This window comes from Myotis lucifugus, unplaced genomic scaffold (assembly GCF_000147115.1).
Source record: "Myotis lucifugus unplaced genomic scaffold, Myoluc2.0 scaffold_84, whole genome shotgun sequence".
Taxonomy (NCBI): Eukaryota; Metazoa; Chordata; class Mammalia; order Chiroptera; family Vespertilionidae; genus Myotis; species Myotis lucifugus.
The window spans coordinates 4,698,530-4,715,863 of NW_005871132.1; the positions used below are offsets into that span (position 1 = coordinate 4,698,530).

At 41.7% G+C, this 17,334-nt stretch overlaps 1 protein-coding gene across 1 annotated transcript in view; it reads right to left on the reverse strand.

The window, feature by feature from the left end:
- Positions 1-594: 594 nt before the first annotated feature.
- The window catches only part of PARP15 (poly(ADP-ribose) polymerase family member 15), a 32,010-nt gene continuing 15,270 nt past the window's right edge, over positions 595-17,334 (reverse strand). Inside the window, 5 exon segments of the mRNA XM_014457765.2 lie at positions 595-1,273; positions 1,587-1,761; positions 6,502-6,635; positions 13,048-13,257; positions 15,797-15,964. Coding sequence (XP_014313251.1) covers positions 984-1,273; positions 1,587-1,761; positions 6,502-6,635; positions 13,048-13,257; positions 15,797-15,964 — 977 coding nt within the window. The 3' untranslated portion in view covers positions 595-983.

Consider the following 17,334-nt stretch of genomic DNA (forward strand, 5'->3'; position numbering starts at 1 on the left):
CCCAATGATCCTTGCCTATTGATGGCCACGCCTTGTTTAATACCTCCCACATTGAAGGAGCTGATTCATGGAACCAACAGGATATTGTAGAAAGGAGGGAGTATGACTTCAGAGGCTAGGCCATAAAAGATATGGTGGCTTCTGCCTGCTCTTTCCTGAGTTGCTCACTGTGGAGTAAGTCAGCTGCCACGTCATGAGGACACTAAAGCAGCCTGCAGAGAGGCCCATGTGGAGAGGAAATGAGGACTCCTTGCCAACAACCAGCAAAAACTTGCCAGTTATTAGAGTGATTCCCCTTGGAAGCAGATCATTCAGCCCCAGCAAAGCCTTCAGATGACTGCATCCCCAGCCTTCAACTTCACTGCAACTTCACGACAAACCTAAGTCAGAACAACTCAGTTAAGCCATGCCTGAATTCTTTACCCACAAGGACACTAAGTTTGGCAGTAATTTGTCATGTAGCATTAGATATCAATACAACACATTTTTACCTGATTTGTTTCGCAACAAATTTGACATAATATTCTTTAATTCAGTCACTCTATTGCTAATAAGAGTTCCTTAAGGAGGCAAAATCCCAAGCTATTACAGATGCACAATAGCAGCTTATTCATTTAATAGTATTGTTTAGCTCAACACAGTTGGGGGTCTTAACATATTCCAATAACAACAATGACAACTTGGCTTTAGAATGATTCATCTTATTTCTTTTCCAATAGAAGAAAAAGAAATGTGTCTGTAGTTGTGGCTATAATTGTGTCATTTATATTTCTCAGCTTCCACCCATCAATATGCTCTGAAGAAAGATATGATAGAAATTGCAAGAAAGCATTTTAAAAGGCTTTTTTTTCAGCATTATAATACCTAGCATGGAGATTTTTTTTATCTGTTTAGACAAACCAAAGGCAAAGACAAAAATTCTATGAATTGTTCTCATAAATAGATGACTAAATCACCTCTAAAGTTTTTTTTAATCCCATGTTTTAATATCTGAAAGTTATAAGATATTCTGGGTAAGCCTGATAATCGAAGAATACCACAAATAACTTTGGATGTTGTATATCATTTGTGACAGAGTCAAACAGATCTATGGAATTGTAAGGGTTCTTTGGTGGAGGCATAACTATTCCTTCACGTCCAAGTGTGTAGACTCCTGTAAGTACTCGTACAACATAAATATGTTTCCTCCCATTGCTGTCTGGTCTGGAGTATTTATCATCAGCGGAATAACTGGCATCAACAGCAAAATAAGTTCCTTTTCCATAGGTTACAGCTACAGAGAGAAAGACAAAACCCTTCATAAGAACATAAAATTATCACAGTATACAGGACCATACCCAAACCTGAAAATTAAATATAATTTTAATGCAGTTCTTGGTCACCACAGCCACTTTTCATCATTTCTAAAAATTCCCTTCATCTGTCCTGGAAAGGTTGCCAGTCTCCTTTTGGGTGAAACAGAATGAACTCTATCCTGACAATGACAGTATGGCTGCCATCTATGGCTACACTGCTTGGGTATGAATAGTCAACATTAGAACATCCATTCACCTCGTTCTGACCAGTAAGATTACTTGCTTCCTTACCATTCTTCCCAGCATAACTGTGATTAAAGCCGTGCTGATTGATGTGTGACACAGAGTGTGCATCTGTCCCATGGAAGAGGATTTTCTCATTATCTATATGGCCATTCTTGATGTCCATGTGCTTTTTCTTTACCTGGTAGCTCTGCCAGAGAAATTCATTCTGTATCCTTTCAATCTACAAATGACAAAGAGCAAAACATTTGAATATGACCATAAAGTTCAATGTAGTGTTTGCTGTGGCCTTTAAGCAATATAGAAAAGGAGGATAAGGAGAAGAAAATGCAAATAAACAGCAAATTCAGAGTGGGTACTGACAAAAGAGAAAAATTCTGAGATGTTCTAAACTGAATTACAGTGGGCTGGACTGTGGAAGACCAAACAGCTAAGAAGATTGCTCTCATTCCTGAGTATATGTTGGACCGTGAACTCACTTCTAGGCGGCCAATGCTGAGATTATCTAAAGGAGAGAATAGCCAGGCACCACCAAACCCCAGGAGCCTCAGCTTCTTATTTACACATTTACTTTCCAGATTGTTGCTCACCATGAATCTGAATGAGCAGACACTCTGCCTGACCAACTCTGCACCTATCCCAGAACTAGCCCGGCTTCATCTTTCCCCACACTCATTCTCTACCGACAGCCAATGTACACTCTTTCAAACTAGTACTTACATCTTCTTCCCCCTACTTGATGCAAAATGCTCGCTGACTCCAGGAGGGCGAGCCTGCTATATTTTCCACCTGGCACTGCTGCAGGAAGTTTAGACTTCATGCCTCAGGACCTGGTCATTTTTCTTGGTAGCAATGACCCAAAAAAACCCTTTCTTTTCAAAAGACTTTCAGCCATGGAAGTTAAAAATTTTGTTTAACAGTAGCTTTTTGTCTTTAGAAAAGGGGTAGCCTAAAAGCAGCTGTATGTTATAATACTGCTTATTATTGGTATCTATTTTACATAAAAACTTAAAATTTATATTAAAATGTTTACCTGGAATTCCTAGAAATTTATTGACATTCAAACTCCTACTCAAAAATTTGTAATCATTTAATAATTATTTCCATAATTCCTTCTGATCTCCCAATCATAATTCTTTCTGCATTGTTCCAATTATGGTCACAAATCACCTCATAACTGCCAATTTAATGACTATTTCTTTCCAGAGATAGCAACAGCATTTCAAACCATGAACCATCCTCTCCTTGGAACTTTGTCCTTTAACTTTTTTCAGGAAATCATTCTCTATTGGTTCTCATTCCTTCTAGAAAATGAATTTAGTTCACTAATCATCTATTGAACATCTAGTATGAATCAAGCACTGTGTTGGGTCTCTGCCCTTAAAACACTTTCAGTCTAGAGGGAGAGAAAGACAAGAAAACAGATCACCACCCCTCACTGTGAGAAGGGATGGATTAGGAGAACATACACAGAGTAGGAAAGCATCAGAAAGAGATCCAGATAATCTACGTCTCGGGGGAGAGTAGGAAATCTGAGCAAATGGTGTTCTGGAAAGAAAGACAAAAGAAGGATTAAAGAAGAAGGGAGAGGACAACTGTAGCAGATATTGAGGGGAAGCCAAGTGATGAAGGCAGAGGGAAAGTTATTCTGCTGAGTGTGATGGAAGTCTCATGATGAAGGTTTGGAATAGGAAATGCATGAGGAGGTTGACTGGAGGAAGCAAGGGAGGATTCCAGGTACCTGAAGGGTCCAACTAAGGTTGGAGATCATGAATTAGTAATGATTTTATTTAGCAGCAGCAGGAGAGAAGGTAGGTTATAGAATTAATCCAAAGTTGGTGTTCTTCAAAATGGGTATGATAGGACAAGAGCCAAGAATGTTGCAGAAATTGGGTAAACAAATTAAAGTGAGGTTCCAGTACTCTCAACAGCTTTGAACATAATGAAGCATCTTCTCCTTTAAATATGTCCCTTCCACAATCTCTCTTTGGTTCTTCTTTCTCAGGAATTTTTACTCATTCCTTCCATAGTATTGTGTCCCACAATATACTAAGTACTGGGAATGCAGAGATGAGTAGGAGGTGATTCCTACCTTACAAAGTACGCAGTCAAACAGGGGAGCCAGGCATGTGCAAAGTTACCAAAGCACAATTTCATAAGTGCTCTAATGTAGTTAAGTACACAGTTTTATGGAAGAACCAGCTAGATTTTAAATTACTAGGCTGTCACACCCTGCTCTGATACCTATGGTATGATAAGGACCTTCTAATAAACTCCTACACTTTACTGGCTACTATTTTTTTTAATTGTTTTATTGCTTAAAGAATTACATATGTGTCCTTTTTTCCCCCCCGCCCTTGACAATCCCCTGGCCTCCCCTACCCCCCAGTGTCTTATGTCCATTGGTTATGCTTATATGCATGCATACAAGACCTTCGGTTGATCTCTTACCCCACTCCCTCCTGCCCCCTAACCCTCCCTGGCCTTCCCGCTGCAGTTTGACAATCAGTTTGAGGCAGCTCTGCCTCTGTATCTATTACTGGCTACTATTTTTATGCAGCATAGCGAATGGACATTGTAGAATCTCTGAACATCTATTCTACTTCATCTCCATTGTGGAGCAACTTCTGGTTTGGGTGGAGTTGGCCCTCTTTATAGTTCTAGAATGGAGCCCAATTGGGTTAAATAAATCTCATGATGGGTTCCAATAGCCCAGATCCAAGGCAATCAGTATATGGTAACTTCCCCAACCTGGACTGGTTGGAGTGGCCCACTCAACACAAAGCCTGGTACTCTTATCTGTTATTTGTGGGACTGAGCACAGTGTCTCTTCTGAAGAATGTGAATGGGGGAAGCCGAGACTCTCTGGTTGCCACCAGCAGCCATCCTATAATCACGAAGGGACTCCTGCCTTCAAACGAGGCTGACACTGTGAACAGCAAATCCAGAGAAACTGGATCCAAGGCATCATCGAACCACTGGATCAAACAGCTACAATCACCGTCCTACTTCTGGACTTTCCATTAATTGTCAATACATTTCTTCTTTTTAATCAGTTTCAGTGGGTTTTTGAATTGTAAGTGAAAGTATCCCAACACATATATGTAACTTTTGGGAGTCTCCTTTGTTATTGTGAATGCATGAATCATGAGATTTGAAGTCTATGGAACTTGCATGAATCCAATGAAAACATCCTATCTAATAACAGACAAACATGGTAATTAACCGTACCCCCAACACGCTTCCCATTGGCTAATCAGGGCGATATGCAAATTAACTGCCAACCAAGATGGCGGCCGGCAGCCAGGCAGCTGAAGTGAACAGGAGGCTTGCTTGCTCCTATGACGGAGGAAGCCAAGGTTCCCTGCCTGCCGCTGCTGGGCTCTGAGCTTGCACTCTAAGGAACAATGTTGCAATTATAGAAGCTAAACAAAACCCATGCTTTCAGCCAGCTGGCGGAGCTGGAGTTGCAACAGAGTTTCAATTACAGAACCCAAACAAACCCTAGGTTCCTGCTTTCAGCAGCCAAGGCCTCAAGCTGGAGCCAGCCTCAGAGCTAAAGCCGGCTCTCAGCTCCAGTGACAGCCATAGAAGGTAAATAAATCCCAGAATAAAAGAAAAAAGGAAAAAAGGAGAGGTTGGGAGCTTCAGTCGCCCACCAGCCTGAAAACAGCCCTCAGCCCCTCACCCAGACTGGCCAGGCACCCCAGTGGGGACCCCCACTCTGAAGGGGGTGTGACCAGCTGCAAACAGCCATCAGCCCCTCACCGAGGCTGGCCAGGCACCCAAGCGGGACTCCCACCCTGATCCAGGACACCCTTCAGGGCAAACCAGCCGGCCCCCACCTGTGCACCAGGCCTCTATCCTATATAGTAAAAGGGTAGTATGCCTCCCGGCACCAGGATCAGCAGAGCAGCGAGGCCTCACTGCCCCTGTGTCAAGCGGAGCCGCGAGGCCTCCCAGCATTGGGATCAGCGGAGCAGCGAGGCCTCCTGGCACTGGGATCAGCGGAGCCTCCCAGCACCGGGATCAGCGGAGCAGTGAGGCCTCCTGGCCCCTGGAGCAGCGTGACATGGGGCAGCGCCCAAACCCCCTGATCGCCCTGTGGCTCTGTGTGTGACAGGGGGTGGGGCCACAACGTCCCTATCTGCCCTGCTCTGTTCATGACAGGGGAAGGCGCCCCAACCCCCTGATCGGCTCTGCTCTGTGCCTGATAGGGAGGAAGCTCACCAAACCCCCCATGGGGCTCTGCTCTGGGTGTGACAGGGGTGCAGCACCCCAGCCCTCCCATGGGCCCTGCTCCTGTGGGTGACAGGGGGCCGCCGCCCCCAACCCCCTGATCCACCCTGCTTTGTGTGTGACAGGGGGGCGGTGCCCCAACTCCCCCTATCGGCCCTACTCTGTGCGTGACAGGGGGGGAGCTCCCCCAACCCCCTGATCGGCCCTGCTGTGTGTGTGACAGGGTACAAAGCCCCAACCCCCCGTGATGGGCCCTGCTCTGAGCGTGACAGGGGACAGCGCCCCAACCCCCTGATCGGCCCTGCTCTGTGCGTGACAGAGGGTGGCGCCGCAACCTCCCCATTGACCCTACCCTGAGCGTGACTGGGGGTGGCATTGCAACCTCCTGATCCGCCCTGCTCTGTGCATGACAGGGGGCGGCGCCCCAACTCCCCAATCGGCCCTGCTCTGAGCCTGACCAGGGGCTGCACCTAGGGATTGGGCCTGCCCTCTGCCACCCGGGAGCGGGCCTAAGCCAGCAGGTCGTTATCTCCCGAGGGGTCCCAGACTGTGAGAGGGCACAAGTGGGGCTGAGGGACACCCCTCCCCCCTCCCCCCGTCAGTGCACAAATTTTTGTGAACCGGGCTTCTAGTAAGGTATAAAAGAAGAGTCTTATATAAAAAGATAGCTTTCATGTTAGTTCTTCAATATTTAAAAGAAGTCATTTTTAAAATGCAATATTACCTTCTCTATTCTGTAGGAAAGACAAGTCTGAGAGAATTTGTTCTTCACGGTGTCGTATTCTGACTGTCCAGGTTGTAGCTGGATCACACAAAGCAGCTGCTGATTCATGTCAGACCAGTATTCAGGAATATTATCTGGAAAGTTAGCATTTGGTGAAACATGACATTCATTACCAGGGATCTCTGAAAACCTAGGCATTTCTAATGCTCTTTCTTCTCATTAATCTAATCCTGGTCTTTAGGGTGGGAGGAAGCTACACACTCTACTATCCTAAATTTGATAAACACAGATGAAGTGAACAGTTCTGAGACTAATATGACATAGGTTAATTAATGGTTTAGCTAAAATATTTAGATAAACTTAGATTCACTATAGCTTGAAATGATAATTTTCCCAGAAATTTCTATGGAATTAATGCCATAAGAAGCTAATATGTAAACATGAAAGCTAATTTATTGGTGTTTTCACTTTTATCAGTTCTATTTAGTGTAGTTCTTTATTATTTTTCTTTTGCAACATGATTATCCTGCTGAAGATATTTAAAACACATTGTTCTGTATCCCATTTTCCTTGCTAAGTAAACACCACCTAAAGAAAATAACAGAAGTGCTCAGTGAATGCTTTCACATAAAGTGGTGATGCTCAAAGTTTCTCTTTGCTTTCCAATAGCTTCCAGAAACTTTAAACACACTGAGCTACATAGACATCAGTGTCCTGAGATGGTATGACTAATAGAAATATGGACAGATTGTATTAGAGAAGAAAATGCCACAATGCCACAGATTAAAACCAAAGGATTTCTCCTTACAAACAAAGCCACAATTTACCCATTTTTAGTGAAAGATATGCCAGGCCTGGGAGAGAGATCAAGGGCACTCCCATCCTGTTTTCAAAGTCCATTCAGGGAACGAAATCCTAGTGACAAAGTGAAGCATCTCACCCTAATCTGGGAGGTCTTTCAAAATTCCATTTTCAAAGAGTTTTTCTGGGAAAGTTTTCTCATGGTAGGGTGTGTAGTTTCTGCAAATTCAGTTCTTTTCTTTCCCCCACTGTCGACCCCTTCCAGGTTTTTTGGCCTAGTCATTTCTGGTCATAGGGGTTAGAGTCCTCTTGGACCTGTTCTTTGTTTTTCTGAATGCAGCAGGCAAGACTGGAAAGAAAGGGGAGTGTTTATTTGGGCCCTCCCTTCCTTTCACGCCAAGAGCTTACAGAGCAGAAAACTACCAGCGCTTGGTGTCAGAAGGCCTGATAAGCTGCAACCTGTGACCAGCCATGTAAATCTTCATTTTCTCATCTGTAAACTGGAGATACTAAGATCTGTTCTCTCTACCACCCCATGACATTGTTACAAGTTTAAAATAAAGGAAGAGGCATTAAAGCACTTTAGGGGATGCCAAGTCCTTTATAAACAAACACATGGTTATTGTTCTTAAAAAATAATCACTCTTGATCTTTTCTACAGCACAGTGCTTCATAAAAAAAAATAACAGAAATTTTTACAGAGAGAAATCAAGATGGTGGCATAGGTAAACACCTGAAAATGCTGCCTCGCACAACCACTTCAAAACTACAACTAAAAGACAAAACAGACATCATCCAGAACCACAGGAAGGCTGGCTGAGTGGAAATTCTACAACTAGAAGGAAAGAGAAAAGCACACTGAGACTCAGAGGAGGTGCGGAATTAAAGTGCAGAGGTACGGAGGCGTGTGCGTGGAAAAGGCTGGCAACGGAGGACACCAGTGTCTGTTTCAATCTGGAGGGAGACACAAGCTCCCAACTGCTCTGAACTTGAGTTCCGGGCAAGTCTCTGGGGACCCAGACTCATACGGGGAGAAACTGGACTGTCTGGCAGCGGGCAGAACTCGAGGGCGGCTTTCTCTCAGAGGTGCTTGCAGTGATTACCACGGGACACTGAGACAGGACACTAAGACCCGGGGCCTCTTAGGACAGGGCAGAGGATCAGCCATAGCTGTTTGCTCCGCCCTGTTGATTTCCTGAGACCCTGACCCACCTAAGCTGCTAGCAGAGGCTTTTGCATATGAATGGTTTGGCCCTTTGAGATCTAAACTTACCTAACAAACTGCAGCTGGATCAGAGAGACCCAGAGCATCCAAAAGAAGGCCCAAGGTCCCACAGCAGCTTGCATTGCTTCACAGCTGGGCCTCATCTGGGCACCACCAAAACCCAAACAAGGAAGAGGAACCTGCAGATCTCTCCATAGCTCCAGCTGGGTATCCTCAGGCAGAGGCTAAATTAGCACCGCCTTAGAGATCCAAGAGCCAGTGTACCCAGTGGTCAGAGTGGGACCATCCAGATTACAACTCCTCAGATCCATAAGGGACACACTCAGGGGGCAGACTCAGTGAGCACCAAAGCCCCACTGAAGCAAGTCTTGCCTCATAAGGGTGTCTTCAGCCCAGAAGTTCTCCCACTGTAGACACAGCTGATTCTCACAGACAATTGACCTGAAGGTCAATTCCTCCCAGTGATACCTACAACAGTCAAGGCTTAACTACAAGACTGTGCACACAGCCCACAAAGGGTGCACCAAGAGTGTCCACCTCAGGTAATTGGGGAGGCTGAGCCACTGGGCTCTATAGGGACACCTAGCACACAGAGCCACTCTATCAACACAGGGAAGCAGCCAAAATGCGGAGACAAAGAAACAGGTCACAAATGACAGAAATTGAGGAAAACAAACTACTGGATATAAAATTTAAACCCAGGTGGGGAGCTATGGGGGGGAAAAGGTTATAAGGTTTTTCAAGAATTTTCTAGAAACCGTCGATAAATTTAGTGAGACCCTCGAGGATATGAAAAAGGACCAACTAGAAGCTAAGCATACACTGACTGAAATAAAGAATAATATACAGACTCCCAACAGCTGACAAGAGGATCCCAAGAATCAAGTCAAAGATTTGAAATACGAAGAAGCAAAAAAATACCCAACCAGAAAAGCAAAAAGAAAACAGAATCCAAAAATATCAAGATTGTGTAAGGAGCCTCTGGGACAACTTCAAACGTACCAACATCCGAATTATGGGAGTGCCAGAAGAAGAGAGGGAGCAAGATATTGAAAACCTATTTGAAGAAATAATGACAGAAAACTTCCCCTACCTGGTGAAAGAAATAGACTTACAAGTCCAGGAAGCGCAGAGAACCCCAAACAAAAGGAATACAAAGAGGACCACACCAAGACACATCATAATTAAAATGCCAAGGGCAAAAGACAAAGAGACAATCTTAAAAGCAGCAAGAGAAAAAAAGTCAGTTACCTACAAGGGAGTACTCATATGATTGTCAGCTGATTTCTCAACAGAAACTATGCAGGCCAGAAGGGAGTGGCAAGAAATATTCAAAGTAATGAATAGCAAGAACCTACAACCAAGATTACTTTACCCAGCAAAGCTTTCATTCAGAATTGAAGGTCAGATAAAGAGCTTCACTGATAAGAAAAAGCTAAAGGAGTTCATCACCACCAAACCAGTATTATATGAAATGCTGAAAGGTATTCTTTAAGAAGAGGAAGAAGAAGAAAAAGGTAAAGATAAAAATTATGAACAACAAATACACATCTATCAACAAGTGAATCTAAAAATCAAGTGAATAAAAAATCTAATGAACAGAGTAAACTGGTGAATATAATAGAATCAGGGGCATAGAAAGGGAGTGGACTGACAATTCTCAGTGGGGAAAGAGTGTGGGGGTTGTGGGAAGAGACTGGACAAAAATCGTACACCTATGGATGAGGACAGTGGGGTGGGGGTAAGGGCAGAGGTTGGGGTGGGAACTGGGTGGAGGGGAGCTATGGGGGGAAAAAAGAGGAACAACTGTAATAATCTGAACAATAAAGATTTATTTAAAAAAAAATAACATCTGAGCCACCTTTCTTTAAGAGTACTGGGCACTTTCTTGAGTTCTTTCCCTATAAATCTCTTTTAAAAGATAAATATCTCTCTCCTTTCCCATTCCCAGTGTTGAAGACAATTGCCTTCCTACACCTTTCCTTGTGTGCCTGCCTTAGTCTCCTCTCCACAAGGAAAGGTGGGATTAAACACCAAGAATCCCAGCTCTGCCTTCAGTGTCCACTCTCTTTACTTTTCACACTCTCTACAGATAATCCAACTCATGCTCAATGGCTTCAACTCCCATCCACTTGCATGACTCCCAAAAATATATCTCTAGTGTCTGATATACAGTCAGTGGTCAATAAATGCTCTCTGAATCAATAAATAGTTTTAATATACGTTGGAAAGTAACTGTGTATCATCTGTTCAAATGAAACTCAAAGCTATCCCTTTTAAGTTCTCTTTTAAAGAAGTCCATATGAGCCCTGGCTGGTGTGGCTCAGTTGGTTGAAGTATGGTCCCATGCACTGAAAGGTTGTGGGTTTGATTCCCCGTCAGGACACATACCTAGGATTAGGGTTTGATCCTGGTTGGGAAGTGTACACAAGGCAACTGATCAATGTTTCTCTCTCTCTCTCTCTCTCTCTGTCCATTCCCCTCTCTCTAAAAGCAATAAACATATCTTCCTGTGAGGATTTTTTAAAAATAACAATAAAATAAAGAAGTCCATATGATAAATTCTTACTAAAATTTACGTTTATCTTTGCCAATAAACTTCCTTTTTATCTGACATTTTATCTGTATTATTCCTATTATCTAACAACAAAGATTATGTGAGGTAGTTTTGTTGTTGTTTGTTTTTGCCTCAAGTACCATATGATCACCTGTCTGCTTATTTTAGTCATTTTTTGTTTCCTTCCTTCTTTAACATTCCTGTTTTATTATGTAAATTTCATGTCAATTTAAATTCTTGAGAACAAGTTTAACTTTATTTTTTTATATTACTAATAATGACTTACTGTTCTTATATTTAAATAAAAAATGTCCTCTATAAAGACCAAAGGGGAAAAATGTTCATTTATACATCCCTAGATACTATAGTAGATATTATTTGTTATATTTAACTGTCTGGCATCCTTTTCCCCCTTTTCTGGGAAAAGCATCCTGAATTTCCTTTGGAAGACAACCCTTCTCCATTGCTTCAGATAGTGATCCCCCCAATTTAAGTAAAGAGCCTGTGACTCTGGCTTGGCCAGTTAGTGTAATTCTGCAAAGATTACCTAAGCTGGTCCAATCAGAAGAATTCACAGGCCTTATAATGGTACTTCTGTTCCCAAGCATCATATTCCTGATGGGATATATTGCTAAGGGATTCTCTCTCTCCTATTGGGCCTGATCATACAAGGATATGGACCTGAAGCTGTGAGCAGCCATCTTTCACTATGTGGAGCCTGATAATAAAGACAACACAGCTGAGAAGAGAATGAGAGATAAAGAAAGTTAGAATCCAGATGATATCAAATGAGCAACTGGGTCAAACTGGGCCTGAAGCCAAGTATTTCTGGACTTTATAGAAATGTGAGTCAATGAATTTTTTTTTTTTCTGGGTAACATGGGAGAAAGGCTTATCTAATTAGTCATGAAAATGTCTTCTTTTATAGATGGAATGTTTCTCCCTGCCGGGAGCCGATCCATCCTTGCTGCTTGACACAGTCGCTGCAGGGAAGAAACATCTGCACAGCATATGTTTCAAGGGATCTGGCGTATATGGCATACTGTTCTTAATATGTTTGCTCTCCTTAGTGCCATGTGTTTTAACCAAGGTCACCTCTCCAAGACGAATTTTTTTGCTTACGCTAGTTTAAAGTGGATTTTCTATTACTACTGCCAAATCTACTAGTATTTTTATTTATTTTATGTGTGTGCATGGAGCTCTTACATGTACTGTGTGTTGCAACACATTGAGGAGAATAGTTATCAGGAAGTAAGTGGAAGGAGAAATGAAATTCTTGCTGGCAGACAATTCTCAGTTTCGGAAGGCTGCTGGTGACAGGTATGCCTCATTGCCAGTAAAACTCAGTGCTTTCTGGGTAAGTGCTCAAAAAAAGGGTAAAAACAGTGGTTGCAAGAGGAGGCTACATTTCTAGTTATTTTAACAGCAATACAGAAGTCACAAAATGGGAGAAGGCTAGATCAGAGGAGCAGGTCGATACAGATACTTTCACAGCAGGAATCTTGTTTACTCATGATGTAGTCCAACCAGATGACTCTGGCCTCTCTTTTCTTGCATCTGCTTCTGTTCTCAGACTAACTTGTCTAGAGGTGGATGATCAATAAACCAGTATTGACCAGCTAGTTCATAGCTACAAGAGGCACTGAAGGGCAATACCAAACAAAAAGGAAGAACATGAGATCATTGGCTTGGATTTTCAAAGTCTATTTCCCTTTTCTGCTTTCTCAGCCCTTCTCTTCTCTTTCTGCTCATTTGTTATTCCTGTTTCCCAGGCATGATTTTGTCCCTCAGAAGAATAATCGGTTGACAGGAGATTGTGTTCTATAGTTCTTGTACTTTTCCCAAGTATTATAGGAGGTTTTCTGTAAAGTCCTAAAACTGATAGAAATAGTGAGCATTCACATCTAAACACGTTCTAAGTGATATTACAAATAACCACATGATTTTTAAAAGAACATCTTACATGCAGCCTTGGAAAGTGTGGACTGGAAGGTAGGTGATATGGCTATTTTTTCTCTTTTCTTCATGCTGTCATAGAATACATTCAGCAGCTCAGTTACAAAGATGACAACTTTAACTTTTTTTAATGATGGAGTAGAATGTTTCCGTGTGAAGTCTACAATAGCATTGATTATGTCATCAGCAACTCTGATTGGGTTTTTGCCAGCATTTCCTGGAAAAAAAAATTTAAGTGACAAAAATAGTTTCAGCTGGTGTTGGTCATGTGATCAGATTTGGCAAATGCAGTTCTTGATGCTGAGAAAGAGGAAAGCAACACCCGACAGCCAGAAACTGACCTGGCACTCATAGCTGGGTCTTGGTGTTCTCCAGCTGAACACAAATTATTTCATAGAGCATCATCGAATCCACTCTGTAACCATGATGAATTAAACCAAAAGGACACCACTGCATAGTCATGTCTGACCACAGACAAAAATATGAACACTATCCAAACCACACAAATGGCTCAACACCCCCTATCTTAACTAATATGAACAATCGTTCTTCGTTACCAATCACAGCTTTAGCTACACTCTTCTCTTCTTCCAGATAATATACCTAATCATAGAATTACATCTGCTTCTTGAAAGCATCCAATCCAAAGCAAAGCCCTACTTACTTGTGACTGCCATGAAGTTGCCTGGCACAAGCTCAAATCTATTAACAAGTCCTTTCCACAACCTCTTGCTGAGATGCTGAATAGATCCCCATAGTGTGTACTCCTAGTGGTTTTAGCTGAAGGGCATTGAAAGTGCAGATAAAAGAACATGCTATTTGGATGCAGAAGATCTAGGTTTATGTCCTGGCTCTCCCCTGATTTACTGTGTGATCTTAGATAAGTCATTTGATCCCACATATTAGTTTACTAGGGCTCCCATAACAAAGTGCCATGGACTGGGGGCTTAAGCAACAGGAATTCATTTTCTTAAAATTCTGGAAGCTAAAAGTCTGAGCTCAATGTGTTAGAAAGATTCGTTTCTTCTGAGTCCTCTCTTCTAGGCTAGTGGATGGCCATCTTCTGGCTGTCTCCACATGGTCTTCCTTCTGTAGCTATCAATGTCCTAATCTCCTCTTCTAACAAGGACACCAGTTACATTGGATTAGGGACCACACTAATAATCTCATTTTAACTTAATTACCTCTTAAAAGGCTGTATCTCCAAATACAGTCACATTCTGAAGTAGGAATTGAGGTCTCAATAGATGAATTTTGGGGGACACAATACCTTTAAACTTCAGTTTACTCAGCTATAAAATTGGAGTGGTAATAGAAGATAGTAAATATTAGAGATAAGACCATGTTAGCTAAGATGATAGTAATTAAGAGCATAATGGTAAAAAAATAAAAGGTAATGTAAAAAAAAAAAGTAATAGTTGAAATGTACAGGCTAAGCTGCCTAGGTTTGAACTTAGTTATGTTGCCTTCTAGCTGTGTGACCATGTGCTTTAATACTTTAAGTTCTTATCTATCAGTGGGGGAAACTAATAGCCAAGGCTAGGTCCAAGTTATGTAAGTTTTGAAATGTATACATCTCAGAAGAACACAAAATTACAAATAGAAAATTATTATAAAAGTGAATATTTAGAATCAAAAAGAAATCACAACTAAGTATAAATTTTTAAATCTTGAAAATGTATTCTTATGTCATCTTTCTTAGCTGTTTTCCAAAAATGCTTGCAGCCACTCCAACACCCAGTGCCCAGGAAAAACTGAGAACTCAAAGTAGGAAGTAACAGTGGTCTTCGCCCGTGGTGATCTCACTTTTGAAGTTTTACTAAATCATATAACCATGTGAAGGCATCATTAGGGTCCCTCTCAGGGCTTTTTTTAAAAAAGTATGTGCAATTGGGTGTGAATGAATCAGGGAGTGAGCTATTAACATCTTCAACTAGGACTAGGAGCAAATGATGGTATGATATGATAGAAATGATGAGGAAAGTGTTCCTAGAAACTGTGAGCAGGATGAGTCTGAGCTTGTTGGTTAAGGATAGAGACTGTGTCTTAGTCGTGGTTTTATACCGAGTGCCTTGCATAGGGCATGGGTAACTGCATTTCAATCTAATGACTCCACAAATGAGGACCCAATTGAGAAACACGGCAGCAAACCAGTTGGGAGTGGTCTTATGGGTTTGGAAACGAAAAAGAAGGCTGAAACTGAACTACCCTCTGGAAGAAGATTTAATAGGACCTGCTGACTACAGGGGTCTGGGACACAAAGAAGCAAGCATGGCAGAACAGCTGGGAGTTCATGGCACCACCAAAGGAGGAAACTAGAAAATGAGACAACTCAAAGGATGATGATGAGTTTGGATTGTAATATCAGCATGTTTCTGGTGACAGAGAAATCTCCCTGAGGAGATTCTGGAGAAGGCTAGAAATGCTGATTTGGGAGTCAGTGATGAAATGGTCATTGATACTAGTGTAATGAGAATAAATGAGTCCCCCAAAGAAAAGAAAAATGAACAGTGAGAAAACCATGATGTTAAGGGCCAAACATGGAAAGATACTTAGGAAACCTAAAATTAAAAAAAAGATGGATAAAAGAGGCACAGGACCCACAGATGTCACTAGAAGGGTCTGACAGGTTGCCTGCCCACTTTCTGATTTGTATCACTATCGCTTTCTGGACTCAGCATTGAGTTCATTAAAGGTGAGACTGTCTAAAGGAATCTGGGTTACTCTGAATCTTTGGGTGATGAGAGTCTGCAAACCTGTTCCAATGGCAGGAAGGGCAACAGATGTGTACTTCCTCTGTTCGCACTCTTCTAGAACACTGGAAACTGATTTCCTGACATCATTTTTTCCAAGGACATGAATTATTTTATCGCATGATAGGAATCCACCTTGTGTAACTATAAAATCTCTGTGAGGCTGTGTCGCTGGAAAAAAAAAAGGAAACACACACAGCACATTAGTTATGGGAAGCAACAATGATTTTTGAGAAATGAAAATAACTGACAAAGGAAAAAGCCCTGAAGATTCATGACCAAGTGTACCTCCCTTGAGCTAGCTGGTTTCACTCTCTGGGACTGTGACAGGCTCATTCCCTTTACAATCCAGGTTTTCGAAACCAGTTTTAAGTGCAATAGAGAAAATAAACCCTCACTACTGGATAGAGAAGCCGTATAGCCTCAGAGGCCAACCCAAAAACACTGCCACCCAGAGGCTGAGCCACAAACTGACTCTGAGCTAAATACAAATTAAGGCAGTCTGGGACACAAATACGGCCTGCTTTAAAATCAGGACTGTGGTTTACAACACAGAGGAACAGTGTATCGCAGGGAAATTCAATACTCTCCTGAATACCTGGCAGGACTAAGGCAAGCCAGACTGACGAGTAGAAGAACCGAAGGACCTTCACTACTGCAAATTTTTTTTTCTTTTTTCACCTTTTAACTAAGAAACCAATTTTTTTCTTCTTCTTTTTCCATCACCTGATTTTACCCTTTTAATTATTACATTTTTATTTTTAACCAGTATTATTACTGCTACCATTTTACCATTTTTTAAAGTGCCATTTTATTTCCTCTTTATTTTATTTTGGGATTAGTGTTCTCCATTCTATTTTCATCGTTCCTTTAGCATCAATTTTCCCTACCTCAATTTTACCTCTATGCTAAAACCCTCTCCCTCACTTTTCCCCTTTTGTTGTCCTGTTTCTCTTGCCCTATTCCTGCTTTAGATTTTCCCTATTCCTTCTTTCTACCCCCTATCAAAATTTCACCCTACTTATATATCCTATTTCCAATCCACTGCTCTAAATCCTTATACACATATCCCATATCTTTCTTCACTATCCAAAATTTTTTTTCTCTTCTTTTATCTTTCTATTGTTTTGTTGCTGTTTGCTTGATTGTTGAGAATATTGTTGTTGTTTTTTTTCTTTTTCTTTTTTTTTGTGTCTCTGTGTGTGTGTGTGTGTGTGTGTGTGTGTGTGTGTTTTAGGACTGGTTGTGAGGTTGTTTTTCTTTTTCTTTTTCTTTTTTTCTGCTGGTTTTCCCCCTCCCTCAACCAACCCCCCCACCCGGATAATTTTTAAGATCAGTTTCCCATAGCCCCCTTGAAAAAAATGAGAGGGACAGGGATATCAATAAAGAGAGATTTTAAGGAATTGTTGAAATAATAGAAAATATAAAAAAATTAACTCAAAAAAAAAACATCCACCCGCCATACCAAAATTTAAATGAACCAATGATATTTAAACACCACAATACTCAAAAAAAAAAAAAGAACCTTTCCCCCCCCCCCA